General features: G+C 39.8%; 1 protein-coding gene across 4 annotated transcripts in view; it reads right to left on the bottom strand.

The window, feature by feature from the left end:
• SHPRH (SNF2 histone linker PHD RING helicase) overlaps positions 1-14,415 on the bottom strand; it is a 105,701-nt gene extending 91,286 nt beyond the window's left edge. For 2 of the 4 annotated variants that reach the window (XR_010918658.1, XM_067542364.1), the window contains exons 1-3: positions 14,128-14,415; positions 5,565-6,234; positions 4,992-5,121 (exon numbers count right to left, since the gene is read on the bottom strand). Coding sequence is in view for 3 of the 4 variants with exons in the window: in XM_067542364.1 (XP_067398465.1) it covers positions 4,992-5,121; positions 5,565-6,206 (772 nt within the window). In the remaining variant the exon portion in view is untranslated. Of the gene's footprint in view, positions 1-4,991; positions 5,122-5,564; positions 6,235-14,127 lie in introns of those variants that run through there. The other 2 variants (XM_067542365.1, XM_067542366.1) reach the window with 2 other exon arrangements.
• Between the last annotated feature and the right edge of the window lie 2,315 nt (positions 14,416-16,730).

Consider the following 16,730-nt stretch of genomic DNA (forward strand, 5'->3'; position numbering starts at 1 on the left):
TAATAAATTTTAAAAAAACCTTAGTTGTTCTTTAGAGAGGACATTCACTGAAAAATAGATTAAAAGTTAATCAAGTCAGAACTAAAAAACACAGCTCTCACACATACAGTTAAATTACTGGATTACTAAACACACACTTTGTAGTTTTACACTTTCCCCCAATTCACAAATTCTCTCTGCCTACACAGAATACACAGACATATTTAACCTTGAGGAAGAGCAAAATTCAGTGATTCCCCTCCACTGTTGTTAGTTAATGTCACTGTCAAGTGACCTATGACTTTGCCCTATATTAAAAATCTAGAAAAACCACAGGCAGTGTTGTAATGGATTTTTCTTTTCATTTCTTTCTATTGAGTTGTTACATCACTATGTGTTCCAATTAAAGAATGATTAGACCAAATGTTAAGGTTGACACCGAGAGAAATAACATATTCCCTCTGAAGAATCCCTTCAGGAAACTTCTGAAATAGTAGAATAATGTTCCTTTTCAGAATCATATAATTAATGGCTATAATTTCCTTTTATTAAAAACACCTGGCAAGCCATACTGAATTTATTTTAAACTTATCAGGAGTATTTCCAGGTCACATTATGTCATATATGTCTCAGATCTTAAATTTGTTAATAGACATTCAGAGAAAGAAAAAAAAAAAAAATCAGGATTCTGGACTGTGGAGGATCCATACCTTATTACCATTGTAGGAAGGAAAATGGGTGTTTAAGCAAATTATTGTGAAACTACTTGGCTTCCCTTCAGTGAGCTTTCACAATAATTTTAATTACAATCATCTTTGCCTTCACTTAATAAAGAATTCATAGCAAGTTTACATCACATAACAGTCTCACAAGATAAGAGGATAAAGTTCAATTTCTTGAGTCATTTAAAAAAAATTCAACTAGACAACATTAAAAATTATACTGTAGAAAACAATCCTGCATTGGTAGAGGCTGGACTCTTATTTATATGCAGCCTATCCTAATAAAGTTTTCCCATCTCTAATTCCTATAATAGAACAAATTAACTAAACATAGACACAAGAAAGAAGTTAGCGTTCCAGATACTCAACAAAATAACACTGGGGTAAAGTAACAACAGGAGATCCAGAATGAATCCAGAAAAGCTCAGTAATCTAATGATCAGACATGCTGAAAGATATTAAAAAAAAGATACTAATTAAGAATTGTTAGAACCTCTACTAATTTGAGGAACAGTGCAGCTCAAAGGACGTTGTCAAATGCAGCTAATACTGCAGACAGACACCTTACAACGCTTTTTTCGCAAGATACAATTGACAATGACTCATGGCTGGCACCCTAAAAGCATGAGGTGTTTTAAGGTACTATTAGGAATGATGATAAAAAAAATATTGGAAGAAAGAGAAAAACAGGGAACAAAGGATTAGCAACTGAATACCTTTACAATAAAAGGCAACAAAATGTGACTTGGTGGATGAGGGAATGCAGAGGACATAATATACTGGACTTTAGCAAGGCTTTTGACACAGTCCCACATGTGTCTTAAGTAAGCTGGAGAAATGCAGGTTTGGTGGAGCTACCGTTAAGGAGATACATAATTGGTTAAACAACCGCAAACAAAAAGTAACTATTAATGGAATGTCAGATTGGTAGGAGGTCTCTAGCGGGTCCCACAGGAATCTGTTCCGGGTCCAGTGTTATTTAACATCTTTATTAATTATCTAGATGTAGGAAGAGAGAGCATACTGATCAAATTTGCAGATGACAAAGCTAGATGGGGTACAAACCCAAAGGGAACTTGATAAATTGGAGAACTGGGCTACACACAACAAAATGAAATTTAGCAAAGACAAATGTAGGGTGCTACACTTAGTAAAGAAAAACCAAATGCACAAATACAGAATGGAGGATAACTGATTTGGCAGCAGCACTTCTAAAAGGGATCTGGGAGTTGTGGTGGATCACCACCTCAACATGAGTCAACAATGCAAAGTTGCAGCAAAAAAATCCCATGAAATTTTGGATTTCATTAACAGAGATATAGCATGCAAGTCAAGAAAGGTAATAGTACCGCTCTAGTCGGCACTGATTAGGCCTCAGCTGAAGTACTGTGTCCAATTTTGGTTACCACAGTATGAAAAGGAAGAGAAAGTGGAAAGGTTCCAGAGGCGAGCAAAAAGATGATCAAAGGGATGGAAGACAAGCCATATGAGCAAAGGCTGAAGGAACTGGGTATGTTTAGTTTGAAAAGAAGAGATAAGGGCGGGGGGGTATGACAGTCTTCAAATACTTAAAAGGCTGACATATAAAAGATGAAAAATTGTTCTCTTTCCACAGAGGGCAGGACAAAAGGCAATGGGTTCAAACTACAGCATAGCAGATTTAGATTAAATCTCAGAAAAAAAAACTTACTAACTGTAAGAACACTAAGACAATGGAACAAACTGCCTAGGGAAGTTGAGGAAGCTCCTTCACTGGAGGTTTTCAAAAAGAGGATGGATAGCCATCTGTCTTGGATGGTTTAGACAACAAATCCTGCATCTTGGTGGGGGTTAGACTACATGAGTTAGGCATCTCCTCCTCCAGCCATTTTGCAGGGTGCGAGGCAGGTGCTTAACTCATTCTTGCAAGAAACTACATAGGTGCCTATGTTGCTTGACTCTAGGAGACAGGTTCTCATTAGTGGATTGCTAGTAGAGATAGGTGCCTCCCTGCATCCTAGATTTAGGTGCCAATCTCAAAAGTGAGGAGGAGCTTAGATCCATCCCTCTTGTCAAGATCTCCCATTGGCTAGCTTAGGCAGTCCCCTGCCTACCATGCTGGTTTTTGTGGATCAACGAACCTATCTCCCCCCCAATTCATTGTACAGAAGCCTAGATACCTAACTCAGGTTTTGTGGATTAGTGTCATTCCGATGATTTTGTAGGCACCTAAAAGTTTGGTGCTGCAACACTAAGTGGGTATAAATTGCAAACTGTAACATCACTCTTTATCCTGCTCTACTTCTCTGGACTAGGATTTCTAACAACAAGAAAGAGGATGTGCATAGGAAACCTTTTCACTCCAGCCAATTCCTTTAGAACCTAAACCAAAGGTTTGTTAGTAAAAAAAAGAAAAGAAGAGAGTTATTAAACGGTTAACAGAATCATATACACTGCAATTGATTTCAGAGTCTGTACGTCAGGATAACAAAAGTGGTAAGTCTCTCTGCAGCATGGTTTTTGGGTAAGAACTAAAGCATATACTGACCTGGGGGTGAGTGGCCAGCTCCTTGGAGTAGACAGAACCTATTACATGTGATTTCCGGTTTTAATCATTTATCACAAAATTCTAGTTGTCTGGGTAGTAAGCCAGGGGCTGGAATGCCTAAGGGGACTGTGTTTTGGCTTCTTGTTAACCTATGTGATGACACAGGAACTCACTTTTGTTCCTGGCTTAGTGAAATCCAATTACAGAATATACCACCGGTTTGGGTTGTGCTGGCTCTATTCATAGCAATCTGTCCTGAATTTAGCATTCTCAGCTGTAACCCATACCACGCAGCATGACAAAGGTTTACAAATGACATTTTGTCTTAGTATTTAACTTGGTAGATTTCAGTGAGTTTTGCTAATAACTGGAGCTGGGGTTTTTGTTTGTTTTATTAAGCACTGATTCTGTTCTTGTCATTATGCAAGACACGGACAATCCCTACCTCAAGATCTCAAAATCAATTAAAAGACATGGATGAGACAAAATGCACTGAGACTCCAAGGGGAAGTTGTTAACTGATTTTCTTTTCAGTTCCCCTCATAAAATGCAGGGTAGGAGAGGGAATGTGTCTCCCCATAAAAGCAATCCTTTAGAAGAGGGTGGGGGTCTGGCACACTTGGACTGGAAAAGTGTTCCACCAATAGAAACATCATGGAATGAGGCAGACATGAAAGAGAAAGGCAACAACAAAGATAACACCTGTGGCAGAGCAAAAAAACCCTTTTAAATAAAGCACCCCAGGAACACCACTTATATAAAAAAAAATGAAGTTCCTTAAGAGATAAATTCATATACCCTGTAATTCCAGGCAAATGAACACAGATAACCTTTGACGCTCTGAATTTATGCTTTTATTCCATACTTATATACCAAGAGGGTAGTGGAATTGTGATAAAAGCAAATTGAACTGTAGATAAAGATGGACCAATGCAAGCTCTTAAGGGTAAAAAAAAATGGGAAGTTTAATATTTAATACTTAAACTTTAAACTTCAAGAGCGGCAGTGATGTACACAATAAGTCCCAACCCACACAAATGCACACCCAAAAAGATATTATGAAAATTACCTAATTTCCAAGTCATCATGTTACAGTTTTTATGGAGTCGTACAATTTTAGTTGCATTTTGTGAACATTAGTCATGAAAGTGAGGGGATGATTACTTTATCTATGGCAGCAATCTTTCCAATAGAAATCTACAAATAACCCTGCCACACTGAATTTAGGCGTAGTGTTTTATTCCATATGCAAAACATCTTTTTCTTTCCCCAAGTCCCCCAGCCACACATTTCTCTAGATTATTTTGGTAACCAAAATTAATTAATGGTCTGGAGAGAAGCATGGTGTAGTTAAGGCACTGGACTGGAAACAAAGGATATCTGGGTCAATTCCTAGTTTTAACAGAAACTTCCTGTGTGATCATGGACAAACCTAGTATCCACATAAATCACTGAATCTTTTCACTGACTTCAATGGGCATTGGATTGGGACCATAATCTCTTTGCCTCAGTTCCCATCAGTAAAATTAAAATAATACCTCTTTCCCTATCTCAGAAAGGTGTTCTAACGATAAATTACTGTCCATGAAAAGGTCAGATATTTATGGTGGTGAAGACTGTATATTTACAGACAAAGACAATTGTCATGGGACAAACATTTTGTGGACTTATTGAGTTTTCCTTAAAAATATCATTAAACTTAAGAAAAACATTAACAATAAAAAAGTTCTGCAGTAACATTCAATTGTGTGATATTATTTTACCTGGAATTATAAAGTTGTAGTATTTTTCCATTAATTTCTGAATCAGCTGGTTGGCCTTTTTTATTCTCCCACCTCCATCACTGAGAAACTCTGGTTTGTTTAAACCAGCTTCCAGAAGGTAAATTCCAACCTGTGAAACATATTTGCACGAAATTAAAATGATTAAGGAATTAAAATAGATTGAAAGAACAAAAACCAAAAAAGAACAATGTTTGCTTACAAGTTAGGAAGCTACATTTGGCAAATTTTGAATACTGGTGTCTATGGATATAGTTAATCTCATAAAAATCACCAGGCAAAATTTTAGTGTGCTACACTTAGCAACTCAAATGGCTTCTAAATTCATTTTAAGTCACCTTGATGTGTAATGATTAAAGGCAATTATTCCCAAAACACTGAAATCATGTATGCAGATAACCGCTGAAGAGTACATTTTGAACTGTATTATAGACGTGTGTGGTAGGACCTAGGCTTGTCAGATGTTCACCTAACTTTCTATTTTATAGTACCAAATAAAAAATGAGCTGTTTTTATTTGAAAATCCCTCTTAAAATAAACTGCACGAACAAATACCTTTAACGCTTGATCCTCTCTAGGTCTTTGATAAAGTCCAATTACCTTCTTCTTTTGCAACCACCTCAAGTCTTCTAACATTTCACTACTCAAAGATGATTCCACCAATATGCCCTCTTCATAATCACCTAAGCTGTCTTTTTCCTCATCACCCTCCTCTTCTCCACTTCTTGCATGAACACAGATCTGCAGCTGATCACCAAAATCTGCTCTCATCAAAGTAAAACTCCTTTTATGGATCTTCTCAGTTAGAATTTTCTCAGGAAGAAGCTGAAGAATGATTTCTCCGAGCAAAGCTTTCCAGGCATTGTCTGAATGGTAAGGAGAGACTACAATATTTAGCTGTACAGATATAGAGGTCAAGATGGAACAAGAGTCTTCTCCTTCATCTGTAACGATTGAGAAGCCCACTGACTTTGACCCTCTTTTTTCTTTGTGAGTCAATCCTTCATCAAAGCTATCATCATCTATAACAAAGGATGCAGAAGAGGTACTTGGCCCTGTGTCAGTGTGGTCTTCATCCATGTCATCATCCAATATTAACACCTCATTCCTTCGGTCTTCATGCATATTCCAACAAAGCTGCTTCTTTTTCCCTTCATCCATCCTCAGTGGAGGTGCACGCTTTCGACGATTACTCATCTTGCTATTTTCCTGGCAGTGTCCCAATCTATGTAAAATGGATTAATATTAGTCAATCGTAGATAACACTAATTAGATACCCACATAGATCTTTTACTGTTTGATAGCTGAAGAGTTTGCGCAAGACATATTGTTGCAACTCTACTCATTAGGAGTTCTGCAGATGGCTCAAAGTGTTTATTCAGTTTTATAAAACACCCCTTTGTTCCTGCCCCGAAGTCACACAAACAAACCTGTGTAAAAGATGTCTTGTGGTGGTTTTATGAGATCAATTGCTTATTTTAACCAGAGAAAAGAACTCACTGATTGAACTAGGCAGAAGGAACAGCATCCAAAACTTTCTAGTCAAGAACACTGATTTTTCAAATGAAATTAACATAAAGAGTACTTTTCATAAGAACAGCCATACTGGGTCAGACCAATGGTCGATCTAGCCCAGTATCCTGTCTTCTGACACTGTCCAATGCAGGTGCTTCAACGGGAATGAATAGAATAGGTAATCATCAAATGATCCATCCTGCCGGCCATTCCCAGTCTCTGGCAAACAGCAATCCCTGCCTATCCTGGATAGTAGCCATTGATGAACTTATCTAGTACTTTTTTGAACCCCATTATAGTCTTGGCCTTCACAACATCCTCTGACAAGGCATCCAATAGGTTGACTGTGCATTGTGTGAAGAAATACTTCCTTATGTTCGTTTTAAACCTGCTACCTATAAATTTCATTTGGTGACCTCTAATTCTTGTGTTATGAGAAGGAGTAAATAACACTGCCTTACTTCTCCACACCACTCATGATTTTATAGACCTCTGTCATATCCCCCCCACCTTAGTCATCTCTTTTCCAAGCTGAAAAGTCCCAGTCTTATTAATCTCGCCTCATATGGAAGCTTTTCCATACCCCTCATCGTTTTAGTTGCCCTTTTCTGTATCTTTTCCAATTCTAATATTTCTTTTTTGAGATGGGGTGACCAGATCTGCACGCAGTATTCAAGATGTGGGTATACCATGGATTTATAAAGAGGCAATATGATATTTTGTGTCTTAATATCTATCCCTTTCCTAATGATTCCCAACATTCGTTAGCTTTTTTGACTACTGCTGTACATTGAGTGGGTATTTTCAGAGAACTATCCACAATGACTCCAAGATCTCTTTCTTCAGTGATAACAGCTACTTTAGACCCCATCATTTTTTATGTATAGTTGGGATTATGTTTCCCAATGTGCATTACTTTGGATTTTATCAACATTGAATTTCATCTGCCCTTTTGTTGCCCGATCACCCACTTTGTGAGATCCCTTTGTAATTCTTCGTAGTGTACTTTGGACTTAACTGTCTTGTGTAGTTTTGTGTCATCTGCAAATTTTGCCACCTCACTGTTTACCACTTTTGCCATATCATTTATGAATATGTTGAACAGTCCTGGTCCTAGTATAGACCACTATTAACCTCTCACCATTCTGAAAACTGACCATTTCTTCCTACCCTTTGTTTCCTACCTTTCAATCAGTTACTGATCCAGGAAAAGACCTTTCCCTCTTATCCCATGACTCCTTGCTTAAGAGCCTTTGATGAGGGACCTTGTCAAAGGCTTTCTGAAAAATGAAGTAGACTATACCCACTGGATCACTCTTGTCCACATGCTTGTTGACCTCCCCAAAGAATTCTAGTAGATACAGTTACAAAAACCATGTTGACTCTTCCCCAATAAATCATATTCATCTATGTGTCTGATAATTCTGTTCTTTATGACAGTGTCAACCAATTTGCCAAGTACTGAAGTTAGACTTATCGGCCTGTAACTGCCAGGATCGCCTCTGGTGGCTTTTTTAAAAATTGGCGTCACATTAGCTATCCTATTGTCATCTGGTACAGAAGCTGATTTAAATGATAGGTTACATATGAAGTTAGTAGTTCTGCAATTTCACATGAGTTCCTTCAGATTTGTCATGTAAAAAGAATGGCTCAGGTTTAGGAATCTCCCTCACATTGTCAGCCATGACAACTGATGCAAAGAATTCATTTAGTTTCTTCGCAATGGCCTTATCTTCTTAGAGTGCTCCTTTAGCATCTCGATCATCCAGTGGCCCCACTAGTTGTTTAGCAGGTTTCCTGCTTCTGATGTACTAAAATATTTTTTTTAATTTTATTTTTGAGTCTTTGGCTAGCTGTTCTTCAAATTCTTTTTTTGCCTTCCTAATTATATTTTTACATTTCACTGTAGTTCCCCTTTCTGAAATTAAATGCTATCGTGGTGGGCTGCTCTGGTGTCCCCCCAGAGATGTTAAATTTTATTTTGTTATGGTCACTATTGCTAAGCGGTTCTGTTATATTCACCTCTTGGACCAGATCCTGAGTTCCAGTTAGGACTAAATCAAGAATTGCCTCTCCTTTCGTGGATTCCAGGACAAGCTGCTCCAAGAAGCAGTCATTTAAGGTGTCAAGAAACTCTCTCTGAATCCTGTCCTGAGGTGACATGAACCTAGTCAATATGGGGATAGCTGAAATCCCCCATTATTATTGAGTTTATTTTTATAGCCTCTATAATTGCCCTGAGCATTTCATTGTCATTATCACCATCCTGGCCAGGTGGTCAGCAGTAGATCCCTACCGTTATATTCTTATTAGTCAATCATGGAATTACTACCCATAGAGATTCTATGGTACATTTGGTTCATTTAAGATTTTTATTTCATTTGACACTATGCTTTCTTTCACATATAATGCTACTCCCTCTGCAGTTGAGTTCAGCAAAAGGTTAAAAATAATTACCTTGTATAATTTCATTTTCATTTGACAGGAATGATGGTCTAAATTAAGAAATCTATATCTCCTGTATCAAAATGGTTACCAAAATACAAGAGCAAAGAAGCGGATATGCTGAACTACTCATTATATAATCACTGGTCACAAGGCTGAGGAGGGGTTAGCTTGGGAATGACCCAGAAAATTTCCTGGAATTCTTGAAGGCCTTTAAAAGGCTCTTGAGAAGAAGGGAATATTTATCTTCTTGAACAGGACACAGTAAAAGACTCACAGCCTGACATACAATATCCCAAAATTTTGTCTTAATCAAACTCTAGAGAAGTTTCTTTCATTCCCCTTAAAGAAGCCAGCTGTAAGCTCTTTGTAAACTGGATTCCTCTGCTCATATGGCCCACATTTTATGTTCCTCTTCTAAACAGATTCTCAATGTAGCTCCTGATCATTCAGCATCCACAACAGCAGCACAAGGAATTGCAAAAACATACTACCATTTAGAGTCTGGAGTTTTAACTGTTTCACCAACCAGAATCCTATATACCTAATTGAATTGTATGAAAGGAGCAAGTGAAAAAATTAGCATTCCTCCCCCTCCCCCCCAAAGCAGTATCTCTTTCAAGTTATAATCATACAGTACCGCTCTTCAACTGGACGTCTCATGATGGAAGGAACAATGAATACTATGTGCAACTGTATCTGAATCCTTCCCATACCACCAAACATCATTTTGGTTGGTATGATGGGACAGCCTAGTTTGGCAATTAACTGATCTTTGACTATTGGTGGTAGATATGCCAATGGCCTACGAAAAGATGTTAGATGGGGTGAGTTCTGAGTTATTATAGAATTCTTTCGTGGGTGTCTGGCTGGTGAGTCTTGCCCACATGCTCAGGGTTTAACTGATGGCCATATTTGGGTCGGGAAGGAATTTTCCCCAAGGGCAGATTGGCAAAGGCTCTGGAGGGTCTTCACCTTCCTCTGTAGTATGGGGCATGGCTCACTTGCTGGTGGATTCTCTATATCTTGAAGTCTTTAAACCATGATTTGAGGACTTTAATAACTCAGTCATAGGTCAAGGGTCTATTACAGGAGTGGATGGGTGAGGTTCTGACCTCCTGCGCAACGCAGGCCACAGACTAGTTGATCATACTGGTCCCTTCTGACCTTAGAGTCTATGAGTCTATTTAGGGTACAAATACAGCTCTGCCATCCCTGAACAGAATGGCTGCCTGGTTGAGTTCCATTAACTTTTTTTTTTCTTTTTTACAAGGATAGGTTTTTAGTCTATCACTCAACCCCCAAACTGGAGGATCAGTGGACTGCTTTTTGCTGGGTCTCTACCCCCTGACCTGTCCATCTTGGGTAATCCTACCAGGAGGGTAACTCCTACTGGCATAGCTCTCAGGGTCATAGGCACTCATCACATCAAGGTGTAGTCCCCAGGGAAGTATATACAAGTATACCTGCAAAGAAAATCATGATGAGTTTTGGAAACTGGATTAAATAATTAAAACATGACCTACAAGGTAAGAATGAAAAAAAAATTGATTTTGTTTAGTCAGGAGAAGAGAAGACTGAACGGGGGACATGATAATAGTCTTCAAGTACGTAAAAGATTGTTATAAAGAGGAGGGTCATAAATTGTTCTCCTTAATCACTGAGGACAGGACAAGAAGTAAGGGGCTTAAATTGTAGCAAGGGAGATTAGGTTAGACATTAGGAAAAACTTCCTAACTGTAAGAACAGTTAAGCACTGAAACAAATTACCTAGAGAGATTGTGCAATCTCCCTCATTAGAGGTTTTTAAGAACAGGTTAGCCAAACATCTGTCATGGATAGTTTAGGTAACAGGTAGTCCTGCATCAGTGCAGGGAATTTGACTAGTCTTCTCAAGGTCCCTTCCAGTTCTACATTTCTATGATTCTATGAAAGGTAGTATGCCTGTCTACATGAATTGGTAGTGCTAGAAAGGATTGCCTGAAGACTTTCTAACAGAATTTTTGATTTACAGTATGTTCCCTAATTCTAATATTTTCTTAAAACCAATGGAGTCTATTAACTTGGTAGTTGGGCTAGGCTCTTTGTGGGGGACTTAGGATCACACACTACTGCCAATTCTTACTCCAAACTTTGACTTCAGTGAGAGTTCCAGGCATGGAACAGCAGCAAGATGTGACTGCTTTTTCATTAAACTGACTAATATGCAGGTATATTTGTGAAAATATCATCATTTATAGTCCACTTTACTTAATCTAATGCTCCACAGGATGCACAAAATGGATGCAGTTCTATCCTCACTTTTCAAGATCATAAATAGACACTGAAAACTAGTTTCATATACTTAAATATTTTACTGTTCTCTATTTTGTATTTATGTTCTTCCTATAAAACCAGCAGTTATGATGGTTCACATTTCTTTCAACACATCTTCAAATCAATTCTTTGGGACCTGTGATCTACAAACATTTTCTAAAAATATAAACAGGTATCAGTAGTATCTTTTTTTAAATCACTGGCAAGTAAATTGCACTCTCCCATTGTACAAGGTCTCAGAAGCAAATTTAATCATTCTAAGGATCCCACATACCTTTCATTATAAAGCCAACAATTTCCCTACACCTGCTATTAGGCAGCTGCCCCTGTTGCATTCATCCAACTAAGAGCAGCCTCTTCTGGATAATGCTTTGACACTCCACAAACTAGCTAGCATTAAGTACTCAGAAAAATGGAAGCTGTCATCCTCTAACACAAATCCAAGAACAGCTGAGCTCCAGCAATTGAGAAAACAATGACTGGATTTCAAATCAAACACATTTTTGCACACGTAGTCTAGGCAAGCAAATGACCAGTGTGTGTGTGTATATATATATGTATATATTTAAAAAAAGAGGTATCTGCACATGCACATGGCTAGTTAAGCACTTAAATAAGACAACACGCAAATGTATGCACACTATTATACATTCAGGGTTAGAAAATCTGGTACTCTGACCCTTCTCCCTCCCCCAATAATCAAGGTCATTTCCAAGGTTCCTGTTCAGCAACCTTCTGTCTGCCTATGGATTCTTCCCCATACATTAAACTAAAGAAAGTAAAATAAGTAAGAGCGTGGCAAACATTTTTAGGTTAATATAGTGTATATAATATTATGTATATATTTGGAATCTAGTGTTCTGTTAACTTGACATTAAGTATGCTTCTTCAATGTAAATTTAATCCACAATTTATATTTCATACAAACAAACAAGATTTTATGAAGCCTACACAAATCAACCAATATAAATGATTCCAGTGAAATGCTTTTAGAATAAAACCTATACTATTTGAATTCCAAATCCTGCACCGCTAAGAATCTGAAAGTGAAACTGTCTGGTTATCAGTATCAACTGAGAAAAGTGCAAGCTGTAAGCATAGAAAAAACAATGACACACTAATAATTAGTGACTAATTGGATTTTTAGAATTCTTACACTTATTGAGAACAACAAAGGCCAGTGTCCTCCAATCAAACCATGGAGGTCTACCTGTATGAACCAGCTGAATCCAGGTCATAATTACAAACATAAAATCACGTATGAGACAAACAGATTAAGTGTCCCTTTAATTATGATGTAATCATGGCCACCATATGAGGCCCCAATCCTGCAAAGAAAAGTATGTAGCTAAATCTTTGACAGATTGGTTACTTAGTTTTTTTATGTAATCTCTACAAAGCTAAAGGATTTCTAACATACCTTCTGAATTTGTAATGATCTTTAAAACTGTGCTATATTACATTATTTTTATTGTATTGGGCATGGTTTTGTTTGTTTATTAAGTCATTCCCCATGGGAGCTCAGATTTCTGATCTAGACTATGTTTTTACACTATAATTGTTTGCTCCAATATCATACATTCTAACATCTCGTTTCCAATTTTTCCTATAGTTGCTGGAGAGTTATTTTAAACTTCAAAAGAATATGAAAGCAGAAGTTAGGATCTTTTTCCCCCAATAATAAACATTTCACCTCAGTGGTGAAATAAAACTTTTCATGTGGAAGGAAACGCATGATATTTTGATACCTCCAAAATACTGCATTTCAGAAGTTGATGATCTTTGGGCAGCATCAAGGTTATTCACATCACAACTGCACTCACCTGTCTTCCATCTTTATTTTTCCTTATTACACACTTACAGCATTAATACAGAGCAAACAGAGTTAGTATTCATAAAGTAATGTACACGTACATATCCATTTGCAAAGATAAACAAAGTAGGCTCATTGCCCTGAAAGAACTTCTGAAAACCCAGCTGTTCTTTGAAGCATTCCAGCTGCAAAGTTCACAGCCCCACTCTCCTGTATCACATTATACAGTGGAATCCCATTTATCTGAACTAACAAAAAAAATTCGATAAATAATACTTCGGATAATCCGGAAAAAGGCCAAAGAGCTTCAGTTCCAGACAGCGGGGCTCCTGCTGACAGCCCCGCCACCTGGGCTGAAGGGTCAATTGCCCATACTGTATTTTTATCTGTGCACAGGTGGTGTTTGGGTTAATCCTGAGAGACAGATAATGGAGGCTCTGATACATGGGGTTCTACTATATTGCAATGTACCCATTCACATCTGCAGACTGCAAGCCTCTTGGGGCAGGGACACTTATTTGCAATGGCATGCTTAGCCTTTTCTGAAGCACCATGTACCAAGCACCAAGAGCAGTGCTACAGCAATAAGAGCTGTCTGTCCGGCTAACCCAGACACATACAGCTAAGCGAGGCTGCAATTTATCAAAGGGGGAAATTATTATCCCTTTAGTGCATTAGATTTACTCACTTACACCAGAGACACCGATTTATGAGGGCGCCGGGCTCAGCCCCACTTTGGGCCTTGCTTCTCCTAACCACCTGAGCGTCCCCTTAAAAAATGGGGGCCGGGGGGAGACGATTAGACAAAACACCGGGCAGTTTCACAGCAGACGGGCTGGGCACTCTGTCTGCAAAGCGGCGACGGGCCGATGGGGGGGGGCGGGGAGGCAGACCGCAGCACGCGCAGGGCATCGCAGCCGCCCGGCCGGGGGGAGCCCCAGGGAGGGGCCGCTGCGCCGCGACACAGGGGGCGCCCTACGGGGAGGGGACCCGCAGCCTGGCAGGCCTCCCCTCCCCCATTAAACCTACCGCGGGGGTAAGTCAGCTCCTCCGCGGCGCCTCAGACCCGCCCGGCGCCTTCCACCCCCGGCCTCAGGGCGCCGCCGGCGGAGAGGCCGGCTCCGCTCACGCGAGGCGACAGAACCCGCGCGGCGGCGGCGGCGCTTAAGGAACGGCCACAGCGGCACGGGCAACAACAACAACAACGGCCTCCCCCGCAACCCCGCGCGCGCACGCGCACGCTCCCACCAGAGCGCGCCCGTTCGGTCTCCGAGCGAGCAAGGGGGCGCGGTCTGGCCTGGCAGCACGGGGTTGGCGCATGCGCGAAGGCCCTCTGGAAGCCGTTCCCAAAGTCGGAGATAGGTGGGCGGGGCCTTTGATGATCACGTGGGTTCCTCGCAGCCATACACTGTCCGGAGGTGGTGGGGGGGCGGTGCGGCCGGGCCGCTCGGGGAAGGGAAGAGGACTAAGGGGGCGGGGCTCAGTAGCCGGGCTGCGGGGCGGTCGCGGCGAGCAAGTGCCCACAGAAGCAGGGAGGAAATGTGTGACATGCGCAGTGCTGCTCTCCCCCCGGTTCCCAGAGAGGACACTGGGGGAGGGAGACTCCCACAGCGAAATCCCCCCGCGTTCCGCTCCAGCTGCGGGAGGGAAGGAACGTTGTGGACACCTGCAGAGGGACGTGATGGGTCCCTTAAGTTTTAAATAATGCCCAGCTGCTATGGTGATGGGTGCACTAAAGTTAGAGTAAGCTGATGTCCTGGTATCAGTGGGGACTATATGGATATTAGCGGCTTTGTCTTATATATGCAACGCTAAGCACCTTCACACACCCTGAAACAAAAGTGTTCTGATTTTTCACACTTGCTGGTCACCCTAATGAAAGTGCATTTACACTTATTATAGAGACAGGACAATGACATTTTTAGGATCCTTCAACTTATTATAGATTGCCCAACAGTGGATTTTTTTGGGGTGTGTGTGGTTTTTGGGGGTGGGAGAAGAGGGAAGAATAGTTGAAAGCAAATCACTTGTTTCCTTTTATAGTTACATTGATTCACCCAAATCAGTAATGGGTTGGTATGGAGCCTGAAGAATTTCCCTTACAGCAACCATTTTGGCTCAGACTCTGCTACTTTTAACTCATGTTGAGTAGCATCTTAATTGATGAATAACCAATGAGCTAGCAAGACCTTTATATACAATTAATCCCATTGCCTTCAGATGGACTATTGAGCAGTAAATTGTTACTCCACATGAGTAAGAGTGGCAGTATCTGGCCCTGAGTTTGAACCCAAGATGACACTATAACTACACGGTATGGCCTTTTAGTCTATCTATGTGAATCCAATTACAAAAATGTGTGATGGAGAAGAACATACAATATGTTCGTATATGTGTTAGTGCCCGAACTATGTTTCCCAGCAATAATGGAAGCCATTAGCTTTCTGTGCCTATTTTTCACCATTTTAGGCTAGTTTATTTCACTGAAACTCACATTAACTTCAATAGAGCTAATGTAAACTAGTAAACTTAATGTAACATAGTGGAGAATCAGGCCATCTGGGTTTTTGAGTTTCATACTAGCACATTGCTTAGTTTGTGATGTGCTACCCCTCTCTATAGATATAAATTCCATGCTTGAACAATAACAGTACATCAGTCAGAACATACTACCAACTATTTAACCAGGATGCTGACAGGAATTGTGAAATGCTCAGGGAGAGAAGTGAAGCTGCAAAAACAGAAAATGCAGTAATAATGGGGAATTACAACTATCCTCACATCACAGGGTACTCTCTCAGCTACCTGGTATGCCATGCTACCTGGACCATTTGAGTGGTCTCTTACAATATACATTTCTTTTCCCCATGGGTATCATTTATCTTTAGATTCCAGGCAGTACAGAACACAGTACAGGCAAGTGTAAGGAAGATCCTTCCACACTGCTTTTTGTTTTACCATACCCTACTCGCTCTCTAAACTCTCCCTTTCCTATTCCTGCCATGTGTATATCTTCCCCTTTTGGAGCTAATTACCTCATTAGCCAAACCACTACCCCCAAGTGTCAACAATTGCCATACCAGGTTAATTTCTTCCAGTTAAGTCTGTGATGTTCTGTGTTATACAATTAACTTAGTGATCTGGGTGCTACACCTAGCATTCTGTCACACCTCATATTGACTGGATATATGTCACCTCAGGAAAAGATGCAGAGATGAAATTTCTAAACACCATAAATGACTCCTTCTTGGAGTAGCTTGTCCTGGAAACCACAAAGTGAGAAGCAACTCCTAAGTGGAGCACAGGATCTGATCCAGGAGGTGAATATAGCTGAACCACTTTGTAATAATGACCATAATTTAATTAAATTTAACATCCTTATAAAGAGGAAAATGCCAGAGAATCTCACCACAGTAGCATTTAACTTCAAAAAAGGAAACTAAACAAAAATGAAGATTCTAGTTAAATAAACATTAAAAGGAATAGTCACAAGGGTGAAATGACTGGCAATTGCATGGAGACAGTTTAAAAATACCATAATAGAAACTAAATGAATACCTCCAATAAAGAAAAAACAATAACAGGACTGAAATATGTCACCATGGCTACACGGCAGAGTGAAAGAGGCAGTT

This window comes from Emydura macquarii, unplaced genomic scaffold, assembly GCF_026122565.2.
Source record: "Emydura macquarii macquarii isolate MOO-44397 ecotype Brisbane River unplaced genomic scaffold, CSIRO-AGI_Emac_v2 contig_705, whole genome shotgun sequence".
Classification (NCBI taxonomy): Eukaryota; Metazoa; Chordata; order Testudines; family Chelidae; genus Emydura; species Emydura macquarii.